Genomic DNA, 20,278 nt, shown 5'->3' with positions numbered 1-20,278 from the left:
TATCGGCTCCCATACTAATTGAAAGTCCGAATGTAATGTTTGTCAGAACGTTTGTTTGTCATAATATTTTTTTCTCTGAATCCAATAATTGTTCAGAATTGTTATAAAACAAACCTAGCCTAATCTATAGTTTTCTATAGGATGACCATTTAAAAAATTCAGAAAACTGTAAGGTTTCAGTGGGAAAAAAAATATGACAAACGATGATTCGGACAATAATTAAGGTATGACTAGCGAAGAGTATGCTAACTTCTCGCTCCCTTCTATATATTTTATGGAAAACATTGGTAGGTATGGCCTGTGAAATTCGGGCAAATGAAATTCGGGTAAGTAAAGGTATACGTCGATAACATAACCCTCCTTCAAGCAGCTGGGTAAAAAGTATAACTAGGTATATCCATTGGCGCAAGTCCCCATCCGTATGTTGCACCCTCACACGCGAATGGATCTCGCGAACTGGAAAATTCGATAAAAGGTTTCGCTACAAAATCGGAACACTATCGAATGGATTAAAATATCCCGCCCCTGAATATTCGCTTTCAACTAAATTTCACAGAAACTGTACACCTTTTTTTATTTATCACGTACCTTTGAATGTATACATCTGTTTGTTCGCTTTGAATATTTTAAATTTAATTCTTTCTTTTACCCCACACGCAAAAAGAGGGGTGTTATAAGTTTGACCGCTATGTGTGTCTGTCTGTGGCACCGTAGCTTTTAAACGGGTGGACCGATTTGAATGCGTTTTTTTATTTGAAAACAGATTTTCTAGCAATATTTCTTGGGAGGAAAACGAGCAAGTGGGTCATCTGATGGGAAATGATCACTGCTGCCCATGAGTACCAACTCAAAGACCCAACTCAAGGAGAGTCACCGGTCCATTACTGGCCTTTTAAGAAAGTATTGAGATCTACCCCAACCGATAATGGCAATCTAAATAGAATCAAAACTTTTGTACTATGTTAAGGTAATTTTATCGTATCGTATTACTAATCCTATAACCTAACCAACAAAAAGTTATAAAACCCCTGACTTTGTCACTTCAAAGTAAATTATCTCCAAAACGGCTAAACTGATTTTGAGAAAACATAACTAAGAACCATTGTTAGAAAACCTGCTTTCAAATAAAGAAAACCGCATTCAAGTAGGTTCACCCGTTTAACAGCAACGGTGCCACAGACAGACACACATAGCGGTCAAACTTATAACACCCCTCTTTTTGCGTTTTTAATATAATTTAACAGAGTAAAGTAAAATCATCTACTTTATCTCTATTTTGCAAAAAAATAGTAATTAGCTTCATTTTCGTAGAAAATCTAGTTTTGTAAATAAATTCCTATTAAATGAGCTGTATCAACGGAATCAAAGGTATCAAAGGAACACTGCTTTTCACAATAATATTAAATGTAAGTATTACGAGTATTATAGTGAACGTCGTACACTATGTCACTTTCTGTTAGCTGAAGACAGTTCTCTTATATATTACGAATATGTATTTGTACATAGAATACTTGATATATCTATTTGTAATATTCTCTTATTAAATTATGGTCCACTCAACCAAGTAGTACGACAATGAACGGAAATGGTTTGATCGACGATTTATTAATATTTTGCTTTGAACGAAAGCATATTTGAAAGGTTCTTCAAATTTAAATATAGCTCAAACAAAATAGTTAAAGAAATGGATCAAGAATTTCAAAATATTCCTAGCAAAAGTTATTGAAAATATTTTTTTACAATTTCAGTTTGTATCAATGTTAAAGAACATGTTGAACATAAACCCTTTTGACACTACTTTTAGTTTTCTATTGTGTTAATGCATTTGCTTCCGGTATTTACATTCCTTTTCAATTTAAGGCAAATTCAATCACGAAAACTAAGATAAACTTCCATTAAATTGCTGGTTATAATAATCACTTACTACTTTTAAGTGCAGTTAATAAGCCTGTTCATAAAATTAGGTCAAGATATTGACTTGATAAACCGCAGGTTTACGGTGGATGCAGGCCGCTACCAACCGAAGTAACTGGAGGTCTGTGGGGGAGGCCTATGTCCAACAGTGGACGTCCTACGGCTGAGATGATGATGATGATGATTGACCTGATTCAAAAGTCTTAAATTAGAAAATTAAAATAGTTAAAAGGTAATAAAAAGTAACTATATTCCGACATTGTCGTCCCTCCATGTTTTTTCAAAGCTCAAATTGTGCTGTGCTACAATGCTTTATAATTATTGCTTTAAGTATAAAATACTTATATAATTTTATCAAGGTTTCTCCACGAATTTCAAACCACCTTCCAATGTGACCCGAAATGTTTTCCCGGCAAATTGCGCCGCCATTTTGATTGATGTTTCATTAACGCCTGCGGTTCGTGTTCCTTACACCTTGTCGTTTGTCGCTCGCTGGAAGTAGAGGTGGGAAATTGTTTTGATGTACTTGAAAGGTTTTGATGGTATTTTCAAAGGGGGGTATAAGGTGTATTTATTTAGTCGCATAATTTTTGGAAGTCATATAATGTACCTAGGTAATTTGTCATAATATTTAGTCATAATTTTTTTCTCGCCGATACCGTAAATTAAAAAGTGGTCATATTCTAAAAACTCTATAGGTTAGGTTACTTTTGTGTTTTGGTTTATAACAATCCTGTACAATGAGGGCTATCGTTTTTTGTCTAGATAGTGTCTCTAGATAGTGCCACTGTTGCGTGAGGTTTTTAAGTGTGGCTTTCATAATCTGTTATTACGGGCGTGAAAACAAAGTTTAGATTAAAATCATATTTAATACACCTTAAAACCTTACCATGAAAATAACGAGCGACCACAACAGTGTTGCGTTTTGTTCGGAAAAAAAGGGAGGACAAAAGTTTCCGAAATACAAAACTGTCTCAAAACACAGACATTAATTGCCCCGGAACGCATAATTGCCATAATTAATTTCAGGTAATGCAAAATATTCACAAAATTATTCTAACTATAAATAAACCCGCGTAGCTCACCCAAAAACTATGAAATTTGACATTTCGGAGACCTCACGCTACACTTATTCATTAATAGTTTATTTCAGGCATGGATTTCAGGCTACTGCAATACTAATCATAGTTTTAGATATTGTTTGTTTGTATTTACTCTTTTTTAAACAAAAAGGTTACACAAAAAGAAGGCCCTATCTTCTACTCCTATCTTCTTTACCTATGAAGGATTAATTTAAAAGCAAATAATATAATTATTACACATTTAGAGCCTGTTTCAGCATCCATTTATTAATGTTAACTGACGGTTAAATATGATGCCGTCTCTATTTGTTTTGTTCGAATAGACGGAGATGGCATCACCTATTAACCGTCAGTTAACACTAATAAATGGATGGTGAAACAGCCCCTTAATTAAATGAACCTTAATTATGACATTTAGAACAGTTACAACAAAAATTGTACAAATAATAATAATAATATTATAACAGTTGTTATCCGCTACTTCGTCTGTGAAAAATTACTTTAGTGCCGCTATTCCGGGTTAAGGGGCTGTTTCACCATCCATTGATTAGCGTAAACCGACGGTTAAATGTGATGCCATCTCCGTCTATTCGAACAAAACAAATAGAGACGGCATCACACCTAACCGCCAGTTAACACTAATCAATGGATGGTGAAACAGCCCCTAAAACTATGAAATGTCTTCTATGTCTTCTTGGTAGGAACGAAACTGGCTTCATACCAAAATCTGTCATGATCCATTGAACACTTAAGTGGGAAAGCTTTTCAAACAAACAAACTTATATTCACATTTATACTTAATATAAGTTACGATAGTTAAGATTTAGGGGCTGTTTCACCATCCATTGATTAGTGTTAACTGGCGGTTAGGTGTGATGCCGTCTCTATTTGTTTTGTTCGAATAGACGGAGACGGCATCACATTTAACCGTCGGTTAACGCTAATCAATGGATGGTGAAACAGCCCCTTAATTATACTCTTTCGAACACAAGCTTTAATTTCATTTTTAATTTGCGCAGACTTGTGTAACATATTCATAGTCAGCTAATCCTACATAATTCTTTATAGATCTAGTGAATAATGTTTTTCCATAATAAGGTAAACATACGAGTGCTGGTCACTGTCCCAATAGTTGTCATCTTCAATCTTGTGTCATTATAATAGAGGTGACAGCAGGGTGTCGTCTATTGGGCATTAGCGTGTCGAGCACTCGGACGTTTACCTTATATATGTGGAAGTGCGTATTTATATTGCTTTCTCAATTAGTTTCAGTAAACTTCAGTAAGGTAGTTGAGACAGCAAGATAAATACAAACTTTTCCGACAAAACACGATAGGAAAACATTATCACCACATGTGTACTCTTTTTTATTCTCTTCTCTATCTTCTAAACTAAAGTATTCCTCTTTGGACACAGGAGCGTGGTGGCTGGTCCCAGTGGAGCGAGTGGTCCCTCTGTTCTCGGACATGTGACGGGGGGGTGTCGAGGCAGCTCCGCACTTGTTCCTCCCCTGCGGGCTGCCGCGGCGAGCCAGTGAGATATAAGATATGCAACATGCAGGTGAGATTTATGTCATTTATGTCCTTAAGTGAGATTTCGACTAGAGGATTTATTTAGCAAGTCCTCAATAGCCGGAAAAGCGTACGTATAAGTGTCTATAAAAAGCAAAAGCGTATTTAAAATTCATGACAACAAGATTTACTAAGGTAAACGTCCGATCGCCCGACACGCTAATGCCCAATAGATGACACCCTGCTGTTACCTCTATTACTAATGACATAACATTAAATATGCCAACTATTGGGACAGTGTCGAGCAATCGTACGTTTACCTTATTACAAAATTGTCAAACATGCCATTGAGATTTTCGTCATACGCATTTGAGACAGAATAAGCTTGTAAGTATTTATTTATGAGCCAATATTTAAGACGATCTTTATTTACTGCGTAAAAGAAACAAGTTAAAGTAACATGCAATTGAGATTAATGCTAACATGACTCTAATACGAGTATCATCATCATCATCCCAGCCTCTATACGTCCCACCGCTGGGCACAGGCCTCCTCTCAGAACAAGAGGGCTTGGGCATGTGCGGAATTACATTTGGAATTTACCACGAGCTTTGCGGTGAAGGAAAACATCGTGAGGAAACCTGCACAAATCTGCGAAGCAATTCAATGGTGCGTGTGAAGTTCCCAATCCGCAGTGGGCCCGCGTGGATACGAGTACACTCAAATGATAATTATAAATCTGCAAATGAGTGCAAGGGTGAAGCCAGAATTCTTTGAGTTGTGAGTCGCGTATTATTTTCGGTCACGTTATTTCTGCTGCATTCGATTTTATCTGGGGGCACGGCAGTGCCCCCGCCAAGTCGAGCAAAATAAAAACAAAGGCACGGCCGTACCATACTTTTCTCGAAGCCATTCAGGCTAATTCCAACATACAGTTTTATGCAGTCCAGTTTGTGCCTCATACAGACTCAATCAGATGCGATCGAAAATACGCGACTCATAACTCAAAAAAATACGCTTCCGTGGCTCGCCTTAAGATTGTACTAATATTAAGACGCAGTGAAAAATAATTTAATGAAAAGGCAAATTTTGTTGCTCCCTTTTAAACCCTTTCACTTATACCAGACTTGAAAGCACATAAACTCGAACTTAAAACGAGCATTAACTAAGATAGTACAGACAGTAGAGCGAGACAGACAAACATTCCGTAACGGCCTCAAACAAACTGTTGCCGGCTCCGCGATAATTGGTTCCGTTGAACACTTGAAGCCATTCTAAACTGAAAACATTGATCGGTACTTAAAAAACTTGATTTAAAAGGCTAGAGTGAATAGGCTGCTACTAAACCACTCACCCTCACTTTTGCCCTCATCTGCACTTTACATCAGGTCAGTTTTATGTAAAAAAAAACAATCAGGATTATTTCGGTAAAACAGAGCTTGAAGAATATGCTTGCAACAAAATCATATTCTCTGACTGAAAATCAAAAGACCAAGACTAAGGTTTTCCAAACAGCAATACAAATCCAAAACACACTTATTATTCGATAAATGAATACTTGACTGACATAAACTAATAACAAATATAATTATAATGGAATTTAATTTTGATATAGAAATTGTAATTCTTTGTTTTTGTAACTTTGACATTGTATTTATTGTGATAAGTGAGCATGCTGCATGCTATACCTATTGCACGCTAATTTGTACGCCGCTAGGCAAAGCATAGTGAAACAAATTAATGTAAACCTAAAACCTGTATAAACCTATGTTTTGACAAATAAATAAATTCTAATTCTAATTCTAAACCGTGATGTGTTCAAAAACAATCTTAGCCAACCTTAGAATATTTAAGGCTAGCCAACGTAAGCAAAAATACTGCTAAGCTAAAATCGGACTGGGCTGGACACGTTCTGTCGCATACACTCACAGAGTTGGGCTCACTCATTCACTTGGTAGGTTAGGTGCCAGACAGCGGCCAACGACGAGTTGAACCAAGAAAGAGTTGGCGGGATTTTGGACGCGTATGCAAAGGACGGCCAGACAATGTGTCAGATTGGGAGTTTTGGAGGTCAAGAAGGGAGGCCTATTTGTCCAGCATAATCTAATAGAATAGGCCAGGGTTTACCAAACTACTGGTCGCGACCCAATGGTGGATCCGACCGAGCCTTTACCTTACCTAATTTAACCTAACGGTTAAATTTCCTAGAGGTGGGTCCCGAGATAAAAAAACGCATGCAAAAACGTCATTTGGTCATTTCGTTTTGATTGGTGGTTTGGTTAAGTAGATTAGTTGAAATCTTCTTCTCCCTTCGCTCCCGTTATATCTGACATATATGATGGCTTTCAACCAATTTGATATTGCATCTCCGTTTCAAGCTCTCTAATTCTGAGAGGAGGCTTGTGCCCAGCACTGGGACGTATAAATATAAGCTGGGATGATGATGATGATGTTCTCTGTTCCGCTCAATAAAAGCAAATTTACATTAAACCGTAATTTAAAATTAATTCTTTATCGAATTTCAGTCGTTGCTCCATTGCAATATTTTTCATTCATTTTAAACCACTTTATTGCGATTTAATTATGATTAAGATTTAAAATTATTAGTTTTATCGACTCGTTTCGACACTTTGATTCTCTAGTCTTGTGATATAAAAAATGTTCTAGTGACATTATGTATTGCGCCCTATTCCAAATGCATTTCTACATCAATTTCTAACATTACAAATTAAAATTGTAAAATACTTATCTAAAAGCTCTAAATTTCTATGAAAAGTATATAACTTCTAACGGCCTTATATGTAAAGACAAAGTCCAGAGACGCTCAGACTTGTAGTTTATCAAATAAGGACTCGATCGTAACTTCGTCGTCTGTCCAAGGACATGCAAATACGTCTAGCAGTATTTGACGCCTTAATAAATGCTAGTATGTATGTAAAGCTTTGTATTCTAGACATATAAAGACAATAAAATAGCCAGTTACAGTCCAAAAAAGATGTACAAATGTGAACTTATCGCTAAAAAAGCCTTGATCACAGCTACGAGATAGCTGTACAATACCGGTGTAAAGAAAGGGTGTAATTGTACACTTAAGATATTTGTCACGAATTGTCCTTTACAAACTGATTAGGATTGTAAGTTATTCCTTAATTCTTGTTACGGATATAGGAGGCGAACAATTTAAAAGCAATAGCGGGGAGCAACGAGGTGCGAACTTAGTTTTTAGCGGTGATTAATCGTTGTGGTGAACGGTATTGACGTGCGGCAACGTCATACCGACGCGATCATTTGACGTAGTTAGAATATTTTAAAAAAATGCATTTCTTCATTTGGATATCCTTTTTACTAATTTAGTATTAGAATAGTTAGTATTTGTTTGATATTATAGTTATTAAGTGTTAATGGTAGTAGCTGATTCTCTTATAATTTTAGAGAATTTATTTTCGGTGTTTGTATTATCTTTAGTTGGTTCAGGGATTGGTTTGCGTAAATCTGTATCAATGAACCACAATTTTTTTGACGTTGCTTCTTCAGTATCATTATGGATTGTATTTGGTAGCTAAGGAGCAAGATCAAGAGCTCTCATTTTAGAATGTCACTATTGCCCGTCTGTCAAGATAATTTGTCTTTCAGAACGTGTAGGGTTTATCCAGTTTTTGTAAAAAAGTCTTCCTCCGCTGGCTCAGCGACCCGAAGTGGATCTTTTCCTTCAATATGACTTGACGCCGAGTCGTCCTATCGTGTGCGATCTCCTTACTGTTCTCTGTGTGTAGGGCACGGAGGTCTTTCACCACTTCATCTAACCAGCGGTACTTGAGGCCAACTGGACGCCTCCCCGTGGGCCGCCCCAAGAAGGCCTTCTTCACCGCTCTGTTAGCCAACATCGTTTCGATTTATCCAAGGCAACGGAGTCTAGAAGACTTGATCTTTCCGATGATATTCGGGTCAAACACCATGTCGTCCAGCGGTTTTTGCGGATTCAACTCTGACCTCCCTCCGTATCGGCTCCAGGATCTTACGGAAGATCTTTCTTTTGGCAACAAGCATCCTGTTCTCTGATAAAAGCTGCATTTCCACCAAAGATGTGTAAGAATGTGTCGCGAGGAATGTGTTTTGCATTAACCTATGGAAACGCTTCATTTGTCTATCCTCGCGCAGTACATCTGGAAACAGCTGAGCAGAGCGAGGCGAGGTAATTGAAGCGTTTCTATTGGTTCATGAATGAAAAGCATTCCTTTCAACATATCCTAGCACATTTCTGGTGAAAACGGTGTCAAACTCTGGTGTTCGGCAATATTTATTGGTTTCCTTCATAAGGTTAGGAGAATTTCTGTTCTATCTACAAACTCTTCGGTGTGAATGCCACCCGTGTCGCAAACTTCAGAAGAGTAAGTTCAAGTTCTGAAACTTGTTTTACTTCAAATCACATTGTTACCGCTATAACATTTCCGTTCCGATAGTTTATCTCGCTATGTCCTCTCAGGCCCAAATGGAAATCTTACGTAGAACTTGGCAATTGGAAACTGTGCCTGTGTGAGTTGTTAGTGTTATTTTAGGTTATAAATGTTCCGGCTGAGTTGGAAAGTTATCTATGTAATTTTGGAGCAAGTTGTAATGTTACATCGAGCTATTTCATTCCTCACCCACTGTACTTAATATAAAAGTCCATCTCAAAGAAAGAAGCATCAACTTTGACCATGAAGCTACCGTGAGATTCACTCATATACTTAATGATAACTCACGTCTTAAATCGAGTTTAAATAGCTTGATATCATCATCATTATCATCTCAGCCGTAGGACGTCCATTGTTGGACATAGGCCTCCCCCATAGACCTCCAGCCGCTTCGGTTGGCAGCGGCCTGCCTCCACTGCTTTAACCAGGTCATCCGTCCATCTCGTTAGTGGACGTCCTACGCTGCGCTTGCCGATCCGCGGTCTCCACTCGAGAACTTTTCGGCCCCAACGGCCATCTGTTCTCCGTGCTATATGGCCTGCCCATTACTGTTCGATTTAGCATTGGTAGAGGCTGGTATAATATATTATTTCTGAAGAATTTGTAATTTTAAAAATGCACCAATATCACTCACTGCGTTTATTCGGAGAGAGAAAAAAAAATGGCCGCTCTGCCAACTTACAAAATTTATTGTTGGGGTTTGCCAACAATTACCACTTCAACGAGCTAATTCGCTTGGCTATGTCGGTGACCCTTGTTCTTCTGCGTATCTCCTCATTTTCGATTTGATTTTTCTAACTCAATATGTTTCGGGCTAATTCGTAGCCCTTTCTCTTGGAGCAATGAATACCTACTACGAATTAGTCTGAAATATGTCGAGTTAATCCGCACTGGGCCCGCGTGGGAACTACTGCCCAATCCCTCTCATTCTGAGGGGAGGCCTGTGCCCTGCAGTGGGACGTATATAGGCTGGGATGATGATGATGATGATGTCGAGTTAAATTTCGAGTTAAGTGTAGAGTTAAAAAAAAAATCATTAAGTAAAAGAAAAATCAAACAGCGATTATTAACTAACGTTAATAATGTAATTAATAAAGAAAAATAGGTCCAGGCTCCAAAAAATAACTAAAATAAATAAATGTACTCTGTATAGTTGACGTCGGTCCCTCGATTCAAGCGCCGTGTTAATCTCGTGGTGAACAGATTAACTCTGGCAGCCCAATTTTAGCTTATATTTGAGTCTAGACTACTAAAAGCTTAGGGGCACAATTGTTTGAAAACAGATACCTTAGTTTCTTGAAAGTCACTTAACAACATCTCAAGGGGGGTAGCAGGGTATATTCATATAGTTAGGCATAATATGGGTTAGTAAAAAGTGTTAGTTCAGAATAATTATGCTTTCTGCATCGTGTAGAATTAGTTCAGATTATAAGATGAAATTCTGATTAAGTACAGTAAAAAAATCAGTACCTACCTACAACAAAAAAAAATACATTATTTTGCTTTTCTATGAGATACATTTTGCCTTAAAATAATTATTATTTTAAAATTCAGCAACAAAATAAAACACATTTCAAGCAACTATTTCTTTAGGCATTCTCTTTTCGAATTGGTGTTTCTACTCCTCAGATGTAGTTCACAATGATTTTTCATCGGGAAAAGTCGGATCTAAGGCATCGTCCTAATAGAACGCGAATGCGCGATCATCGTAGGTTCGCGCGAATTTTACTCGTACGAACGCGCGATCAAACATATTGAACTCGAATAGGTGTCCTAACTGACAATCGCACGACGCGGTCGCGCGACTAAAATGTTTGTAAATCTATTCGCGCGAACTTAGATCGAACGAACGCGCGATCAAACATATTGAATTCGAATAGGTGTCCTAACTGACAATCGCACGACGCGGTCGCGCGACTAAAATGTTTGTAAATCTATTCGCGCGAACTTAGATCGTACGAACGCGCGATCAAACATATTGAACTCGAATAGGTGTCCTAACTGACAATCGCACGACGCGGTCGCGCGACTAAAATGTTTGTAAATCTATTCGCGCGAACTTAGATCGTACGAACGCGCGATCAACATATTGAACTCGAATAGGTGTCCTAACTGACAATCGCACGACGCGGTCGCGCGACTAAAATGTTTGTAAATCTATTCGCACGAACTTAGATCGTACGAACGCGCGATCAAACATATTGAACTCGAATAGGTGTCCTAACTGACAATCGCACGACGCGGTCGCGCGACTAAAATGTTTGTAAATCTATTCGCGCGAACTTAGTTCGTACGAACGCGCGATCAAACATATTGAACTCGAATAGGTGTCCTAACTGACAATCGCACGACGCGGTCGCGCGACTAAAATGTTTGTAAATCTATTCGCACGAACTTAGATCGTACGAACGCGCGATCAAACATATTGAACTCGAATAGGTGTCCTAACTGACAATCGCACGACGCGGTCGCGCGACTAAAATGTTTGTAAATCTATTCGCGCGAACTTAGATCATACGAACGCGCGATCAAACATATTGAACTAGAATAGGTGTCCTAACTGACAATCGCACGACGCGGTCGCGCGACTAAAATGTTTGTAAATCTATTCGCGCGAACTTAGATCGTACGAACGCGCGATCAAACATATTGAACTCGAATAGGTGTCCTAACTGACAATCGCACGACGCGGTCGCGCGACTAAAATGTTTGTAAATCTATTCGCGCGAACTTAGATCATACGAACGCGCGATCAAACATATTGAACTAGAATAGGTGTCCTAACTGACAATCGCACGACGCGGTCGCGCGACTAAAATGTTTGTAAATCTATTCGCGCGAACTTAGATCGTACGAACGCGCGATCAAACATATTGAATTCGAATAAGTGTCCTCATTGAAATTCGCGCCGCTCGCGTCGTCAATTCGCGCGATGATAGGACGAGAACGATAAATACGATCTTTTCCGATAAAATGCGATCATCATCCCATCATCCCAGCCTATATACGTCCCACTGCTGGGCACAGGCCTCCTCTCAGATCAAGAGGGCTTGGGCCATAGTTCCCACGCGGGCCCAGTGCGGATTGGGAACTTCGCACGCACCATTGAATCGCTTCGCAGGTTTGTGCAGGTTTCCTCACGATGTTTTCCTTCACCGCAAAGCTCGAGGTAAATTTCAAATGTAATTCCGCACATGAATTTCGAAAAACTCAGAGGTGCGAGCCGAGGTTCGAACCCATGAGCCTCTGCTTGAGAGGCGATAGGTCAAACCACTAGGCCACCACGGCTTCTGCTTCGGCTTCTTTCCGATAAAATGCGATTGGAAAGTATTATTTACTTCATCTGTATCCTATTCAACTTTTTAAAATAGCCCAATATACAATACAGTACAACACAATACAATGACTTTTTTGTACACCAGAAATAGTAAGTGATACAGAAAACAGGTACACAGAGAGAAAATTACAAGGCGGCCTTATCGCTTAAGAGTGATCTCTTCCAGGCAACATTTTTGGTGGATCAACAGTAGATCAGAAAATTAATACGCAACAAAAATACATCTACACATACATGAATGAATGAATGAATGAAAAAGTATTTATTTGACATTATTTTTTACATAGGTTTTTTGCACATAGCCCTGCAAAACATTACAATATTACCAAATAATTTAACGTTCTGTCAAAGCCGTTGCAACTGAACTGTGACATTTGGACATTAGGGAGTGCGCTGATCTGTTACTCGTAATCCGGTAGACTGTAATTTTATTACGTTCGTGCTGCGGCAGCGGTTACGTTGCAGATGATGTTTTTTTTTTTTTTTATTCGACTGGATGGCAAACGAGCAAGTGGGTCTCCTGATGGTAAGAGATCACCACCTCCCATAAACATCTGCAACACCAGGGGTATTGCAGATGCGTTGCCAACCTAGAGGTCTAAGATGGGATACCGTTATATTGCTAATAACCTAGTACAGTCACCAGCTTTAATATATGCCACAGCGAAGCGTGCAAAATATCTGACACGTCCTTCCGGCCCTAGAAATAGAGTCGTATCAGATATTTATGCACGCTGGTGCTAGTGACTGTACCTTTACTCGTACAGTATTAATATGACCAATAACAGCAATGTTTAGTAACTTAGGATGCGCTTTCATAATACGTAATTACTATCAGGGCGCAGTGGCCCAAAGTGGGTCTTGGCCTCTAACACCAGATTACGACACGCTTTGCGGTCTTGAGCCAGCTCTTGCCAGCCTTCGACCGCGAGGTCCAAAAGTACTTTCTGGACCTCGTCCTTCCAGCAGTACCTGGGGCGACGTCCACTCGGTCGTCCCAAGTATGCTCTCTACACGGCTCGATCCTCTCCCAACCTTTGCACGTGCCCAAGCCACCAGAGTCAGGACGCTTTGGTCTGTCCTATAACATTAGGCTCAGATACCAGGTCTTCAATTTTCCTATTCTTTCTTATCCTCCAGCTACTGTCCTCTCTCTGAGTCGGCCCCAGAATCTTCCACAGAATCCTCCGTTTTGCCACTAGCAGCTTATTCTCTTTTTTGAGCGTAAGTGTCTCAGCTTCGCAACCGTACATCAGAATTGGTCTAATGACAGTTTTGTAAACGTGAATCTTGGTTCTCCTGGATAGTAGCTTGGACACCAGAATCTTGTGAAAAGCAGCTGTACATCTGAGGGCGCTCTGAACACAGATATCAATCTCCTTCTCTCTGTGGCTAGTCACAGTGCACCCAAGATACTTAAATTTATTTGTTCCTCATTAGTGACACCAATCTTTAAGTATTAAGCTTTCACACTGTAAAACTAACTTCAAAAGAGTTGAATAAACAACAACTTGACGACCGGATGGCTAAGTGGTTAGAGAACCTGACTACGAAGCTTGAGGTCCCGGGTTCGAATTCCGGCCGGTGCAGATATTTGTACGAATAATACGAATGTTTGTTCTCGGGTTTTGGATGTTTAATATGCATTTAAGTATGTATTTATCTATATAAGTATGTTTATCCGTTGCCTAGTGTCCATAGTACAAGCTTTGCTTAGTTTGGGACTAGGTCAATTGGTGTCAAGTGTCCCAAAAAAAAACATGTACAAAAGTTGAAAACCCCAGAAGTCGTCATTTCAAAGTCTGATATCTCAAGAAAGGCCGGGCGAATTTTGATGAAACATAGTTAAAAATTTGCTTTGATGAAACATAGCTAAGATCTTTATAATTGTTTGTTTAATTGGCAAAAGAAAAACGTGTCCGAAGTTTTCTGATAATGTAACTAACGAACTTACTAGCTCATTATCTCAGAGTAACTGATTTATTGAATCAGGCGTTACTTTGCGGAGGTCCATATCAATGAACTAAAATAATTTCCTTGCTCACCCGCGACCTTACGATAGCTAAGCTTATGCAAAATATGCGTGTTCATGCAGTTCCTCCACTCACTCTCACTCTGTCACTCTGAAGATGAGCTCTGGTTGAGTTCGAAACGCGTCAGTGTAGTGTGGTGGTGGTGATAGATGGGTTTGTGTGATTTGTGTGTGTTCTTAGAGTGTGGAGGTGGAGGAACTGCATGAACACGCATATTTTGCATAAGCTTAGCTATCGTAAGGTCGCGGGTGAGCAAGGAAATTATTTTAGTTCAGAGTAACTGCTCGGTATTGTCATAAAAACTCACTCCGAAGATACGTTAGAAACCTCACACAAAATGCATGGAAATAGGTACGTTTATCTCGCTGTGGGCACTAACTTACGGCCCTGCATAATAATGAGGCCTAAATGATATCCTATTGGAGTTTGAAACATTCCAGAGTCCTGCAGGTTACGTAAGATGCGTAAACGTAGAATATAATTTTAAACAAGTTCACTCTTAGAGATAGACCATCCCTAAAGAACGATTAAATAAATCAATCAAATGTATGTTATAAAACAAATATACACATAGAAAAGAACATAATAAATTTATTTGGTGTAAAAAAAGTTTTTACGTCCAAAGTTATGTTTGTTTACATGTCCAAAACGTAAACCCTGATAGGGCACAGCAATATTATAATTAACAATGGTAACCCCCACCCCACCCCACCCCATTATAAAGCTGGAGGTATATAGGGGAGGCCTATGTCCAACAGCGAGGACATCCACTGCCCACAGCTGATGATGTTTGGCAAAGGCGAACCTTTAACCTTGTTTATTATATGCCCAAATATGGCTGGCAAAGCCAAACTTTGTTTTAAAGGTCTTATTATAAGGGCGCACAGTGTAATTGACCATCATCATTATAGGTGTACGTGTATGAAGGTCTCGGGTGGGTCTTTATAACAAGCCATTGGGCAAAGCTTTTGCAGGTGGTAAGACCTAGTGCAAGGTCCGCCCGGATTGCTACCACCATCTTGCTCGCTAATCCTGCCGTGAAGCAGCAGTGCTTGCACTGTTGTGTTTCGGCGTGGAGGGTAAGACAGCCGGTGAAATTACTGGTACTTGAGGTATCCCATCTTAGGCCACTAGGTTGGCAACGTATCTGCAATACCCCTGGTGTTTTACTTGCTCGTTTTCCATCCAGTCGAATAAAAAAATGATGATGCTGATGATGATTACATACACATTTTTGTCACCAGCCCTGCCGCGGCAACATCTCGCTGCTAGAGCAAGACATCTGGCGCGAACAGCAATGCAGCGCGCATGACGGCACCCCGTTCGGTGGCGAGCTGTTCCACTGGCGCGCACATCGGGATGACGCTGAGCCCTGCGCGCTGACCTGTCGCGGGATGCCGCAGCATGGACAGAGGCCTGAACCTGTAAGTTGAGGGGCTGAAACTAACCTGGTTTACAAGATATCAGTACCCTGACTTAAGCAAGGTTTAGATGAAGACTTGTCGCTGACGCGAATCGCCAGACATACCAGCGCTGGCCCGGGGCGTGTTGTTTAGATGGAGCTAACTGGATTCATTCAATTATAAGTAGATTATTCTCGTTGTATGCACACGCAAAGGATGTGGAGCACGCGGGCGGAAGTTACTGGCTTGAAAAAATTAGTTTAGTTATAGTGTGTGTGTGTGTGTGTGTGTGTGTGTGTGTGTGTGTGTGTGTGTGTGTGTATGTATTTATGTATGTATGTATGTAAACTCTTTATTGTACAAACGAAAAAAAGAAACAAAACACAATTGACAAACTTTGTGTGTGTTTGCTACTCCTTCACGCTACAACGGCTAGACGGACTTCAATTCAATTCAATTCAATTCAATTTATTTCAAATAACAATGTACATTGTGTTTGAAGTTACAATACATGTCCAAATTATTTAACAAGTCAAATTAAATTACTACAAAATTATTATTACTTATTATAAAAAAAAAAAAAAAAAAACTACAAATTTAATAAAATATGTCAATAACATAACTTGGATGAAATTTGGTGAGAACAAAGCTGGACATCTGGAATAATACGTAGGATACTTTTTATCTCGATATGCCTACGGGGTAGGGATAAAATCGCGAAATAACAACCGCTGGGCTTAGAGTCATGAAATTTGGTATGTAGGTAACGTAACTGTTCGTCTGTAATAACATAGTCATGTCATGAAACTTGGCACTGATGCGACGATAAAGGCCACGATGTAAGCTTTGGGAATTCCTACGGGAACTCAGTGAAATCCCAGAATTTGAATTCAACTGCTGGATCTAATGATTTACTCGTGCGAAGCCCCAGGGTAATCACTAGTTAAATATGTGTTGATTAGTACACAGACATATCTAAACTGAAAAGAAGTTAGATCTTACAAAATTATTACTAAAACCTTTCATTTCCAACCCGACAAAGTAAGGCAGGTTTTATAAAATTCCCATAGACCAAAAGTTAGGGCATAAGATAGTCTCTCCTAATTGAATAATCCTTCCAAAGACGGCTAAGCTCTAAGCCCGTTAAGATGCTGTATAAGCGTCGTATAAGTGCTGTATAAGCGCCACGTTCAACGTGCAATGTGCTACAAGTCACGTTGAAACATCTTTTAGTTTAGGCTTATGTAGCACATGCCTTTATATTGAAAGCGGATGTAGCTTAATTAAAGCTAAATTTGAAGGTTCTTGTGAGGAGTAACGTGTTCCATAAAAGTGTGCAACTATGTCATACAGACTTGCCTATACCTAGATATTGTTTGCTCGTAAGGACAGAATATTCGCAAAGTAAATTTTATAACCTAACATAAACCAAATTACTTACAACGTACTTTTTGTTGACTGTACCTACTTGTATTATCACCTAAACTACATTTGAATACCAAAGTTCAAGTCGATGCACATTAACCGTAGAAGAGTTTCGTCCTGTGGAGACGATCCTGGCAGGACTATAAGGATGTCACTATCAGATTATTGTATTGTCACCAGATTTACATAAGTTAACCAAATTTCAAGTCGATCGGACTACTGGAAGTGGGTTAAATTAACTTGCAAGATTTGACCCAAATAAATAAACGAACAGGGCAAGTTTAATAAAAGCTTGTAAAAAGCCCTGTCATTGAAAGAAAGAAAGAGTTTATTTAAATGTTAAATAACTCAAAATTGATTAAACCGATTTAAATCAAATGTAGGTATCTATTAACTACCGCAAAATATATCGCTTTCACGTTAAAAAACCGCATCAATATAGAGTCATCCGTTTGAGAGCTACAATGCCACAAACAGATAGACAGACAGATAAGATATTGGCGACCAACTAATAGCACCTCTTTTTGCATCGGGCGTTAAAAAGAAATTGACATTAAGAACTATAAACCCATTTATCTTAACATATAACATTAGCATATAACATATTAGCATCGGAGCGGAGCACTCGTCCAGCAAAGGAGCACTGCTTGTCCTAAAGCACATGTCTACCTACTTAGGAAGCAGTCGAGTTTTTCTAGTTCTAATGACACTTTTGTAACTTTGTTTTTATGAATAAATTATTATTTCTCAAACATGACATGAAATATTGACGTTGTGTTACAAATAATAGGCCAGGAAGTATCGCACTGCAGGCGCTGCGGCTCGCCTGCCTGCGCGCGATCACTGCGGCCTGCAAAGAGATTTTATACTACTTTGCTGGCCGCTAGCTGGCAATGCGACCGTCTTTTGTTTCAACGCAATCATTCTTGTTTTTTTATTTTATTTCATGTCATGTTTGAGAAAAGCATTATACAAGCCTCGGCCGGAACGTGGGGTTGCCGGCCTTGCTAGGCTCGGCCGTCTATATCTGCTTGGCCGGCAGCCCCCTTCTTCCCGGCCTCTACTTATTGTATATCCGTTTCGGGCCCCATACGTCCCGGTCTCTTGGGAGGCTTGCGTGGGGATGTGGATCCAACACGTAGAGGTCCCTTCGAGAAGTTTGCTGTGGATTTAGCTCTATTATTTATCGTTGAACAACAACAGCTTAAACTGGTTGTTTCGCTTGCAGACAGCATCTCTGGATGACGAGGACCGAGTGGTGGTGGCGGTGCTCGCGGCGAGGGTGTCGGATGGCACCAGATGTCGACCCGGCAGTCTTGACATGTGTATCGATGGCAGATGTCAGGTAAGTCGAAATTACTTTTTCCCACGCAGAAATACGCTGAGCGAAGATAGGTAAATAAACCCTATCTATTGGTTCACAAGACTAAAACATCCTCAGAAACGCAGACTTATGGGCACGTTTAAACCAAGGAGGACGGCATAAGGCTAGTTTTTATGACAAAGTATGTTGAAAATAAGTTCATTCATTTACCATCATCATCCTTCCATCATCATCATTTTCCTGTATTAAGAGTTTATACCAGTGTTGACAAAGCTTCTTACGGATTCAGATTTATAATTGCAGTTTATAAATAAATATAATAATCTAGAACTTTATGGTGCTGAACAAATTTTGTAGACTTTGTACTATCCCTAAGACATACAATTCTCCGACTCGACATCTCTGAAAAAGACAATTTCCTACCGTATAAGTCCATTGGACCGTATGGCCCATATGGTAAGGAATAAAGATTAATATTATCACAATATTGGAGATATAAACCTATTTCTTACCATAAATATCGGTCAAACGGTCCGATGGATTTGTTTACGGTAGGAATGTACGTCACAAGTCTTCAATGTTATTACATGACAATATGTAATACTAGCTTTTACCCGCGGCTTCGCACGCGTAAACTATTCGGTGTGGTAGCTGCAATTGAAATTTTCGGGATTTTACAAAATTCCCCTGGAAATTTTCAATATTTATATCGTGGTCTTCATTGAGGTTGTGTTGTGAATAACTGTACAAAATCCCTATCCAAATTCAAATGCAAAATTCAAATTCAAATCATTTACTCAGTAAATAGGCCGCAATGGGCACTTTTACACGTCATTTTTTATACTACCAGCGCTTTCGGAAAGACCATCATTGCCAAGAAGAATGCGTCGCAAGAAACTTGGCAGAAAGTAATTTTTTCAAAATAAAATAATTACAAATAAAATACTTAAAAACTACAGTATACAATTAAAGAAAAAAATACGAAATAATAATAATAATAATACAGGGATGTATGGACCCCATACATAGTTACAAAACTATACTGTGGGAATATCGGGATAAAAAGTAGCGTACTTATGTGTTATTCCAGACATACGGCTACCTACATCCAAATTTCATGCCTCTAAGCCTAGCGGTTGTTATTTCGACATTTTATTCCTAGGTATCCCGTGGTAATATCGGGTCAAAAAGTCGTCTATGTGTTTTTCTAGACATCCAGCTTCCTACATACCAAATTTCATGACTCTAAGCTCAGCGGTTAACATTTCAAGATTTTATCCCTATCCCGTGGGAATATCGGGGTAAAAAATAAATTATGTGTTATTCTAGAGGTCCAGCTACCTACATACCAAATTTCATGGCTCTAAGCCCAGTGGTTGTTATTTCGAGATTTTATCCCTAGGTATCCCGTGGGAATATCGGGTCAAAAAGTCGCTTATGTGTTATTCCAGACGTCTAGCTACCTACATACCAAATTTCATGACTCTAAGCCCAGCGGTTATTATTTCAAGATTTTATCCCTATCCCGGGGGAATATCGGGATAAAAAGTAGCCTATGTGTTATTCCAGAGGTCCAGCTACCTACATACTAAATTTCATGGCTCTTAGCCCTGCGGTTGTTATTTCAAGATTTTATCTCTAGGTATCCCGTGGGAATATCGGGTCAAAAAGTCACCTATCTGTTATTCCAGATGTCTAACTACCTACATACCAAATTTCATGACTCTAAGCCCAGCGGTTATTATTTCAAGATTTTATCCCTATCCCGGGGAATATCGGATAAAAAGTAGCCTAT

General features: G+C 39.2%; 1 protein-coding gene across 1 annotated transcript in view; it reads left to right on the top strand.

Annotated features, from left to right (window-relative positions):
• LOC141440152 (ADAMTS-like protein 1) overlaps positions 1-20,278 on the top strand; it is a 245,715-nt gene that overhangs the window by 142,692 nt on the left and 82,745 nt on the right. Inside the window, exons 4-6 of the mRNA XM_074104615.1 lie at positions 4,413-4,556; positions 15,576-15,755; positions 18,388-18,504. Of these exons, the coding sequence (XP_073960716.1) occupies positions 4,413-4,556; positions 15,576-15,755; positions 18,388-18,504 (441 nt within the window). The remainder of the gene's footprint in view (positions 1-4,412; positions 4,557-15,575; positions 15,756-18,387; positions 18,505-20,278) is intronic.

The sequence above is a fragment of the Choristoneura fumiferana genome, chromosome 22, assembly GCF_025370935.1.
Source record: "Choristoneura fumiferana chromosome 22, NRCan_CFum_1, whole genome shotgun sequence".
NCBI lineage: Eukaryota > Metazoa > Arthropoda > Insecta > Lepidoptera > Tortricidae > Choristoneura > Choristoneura fumiferana.
The sequence above is the reverse complement of the archived record's forward strand: the minus strand, read 5'-3'. Positions and strand labels throughout refer to the sequence as shown.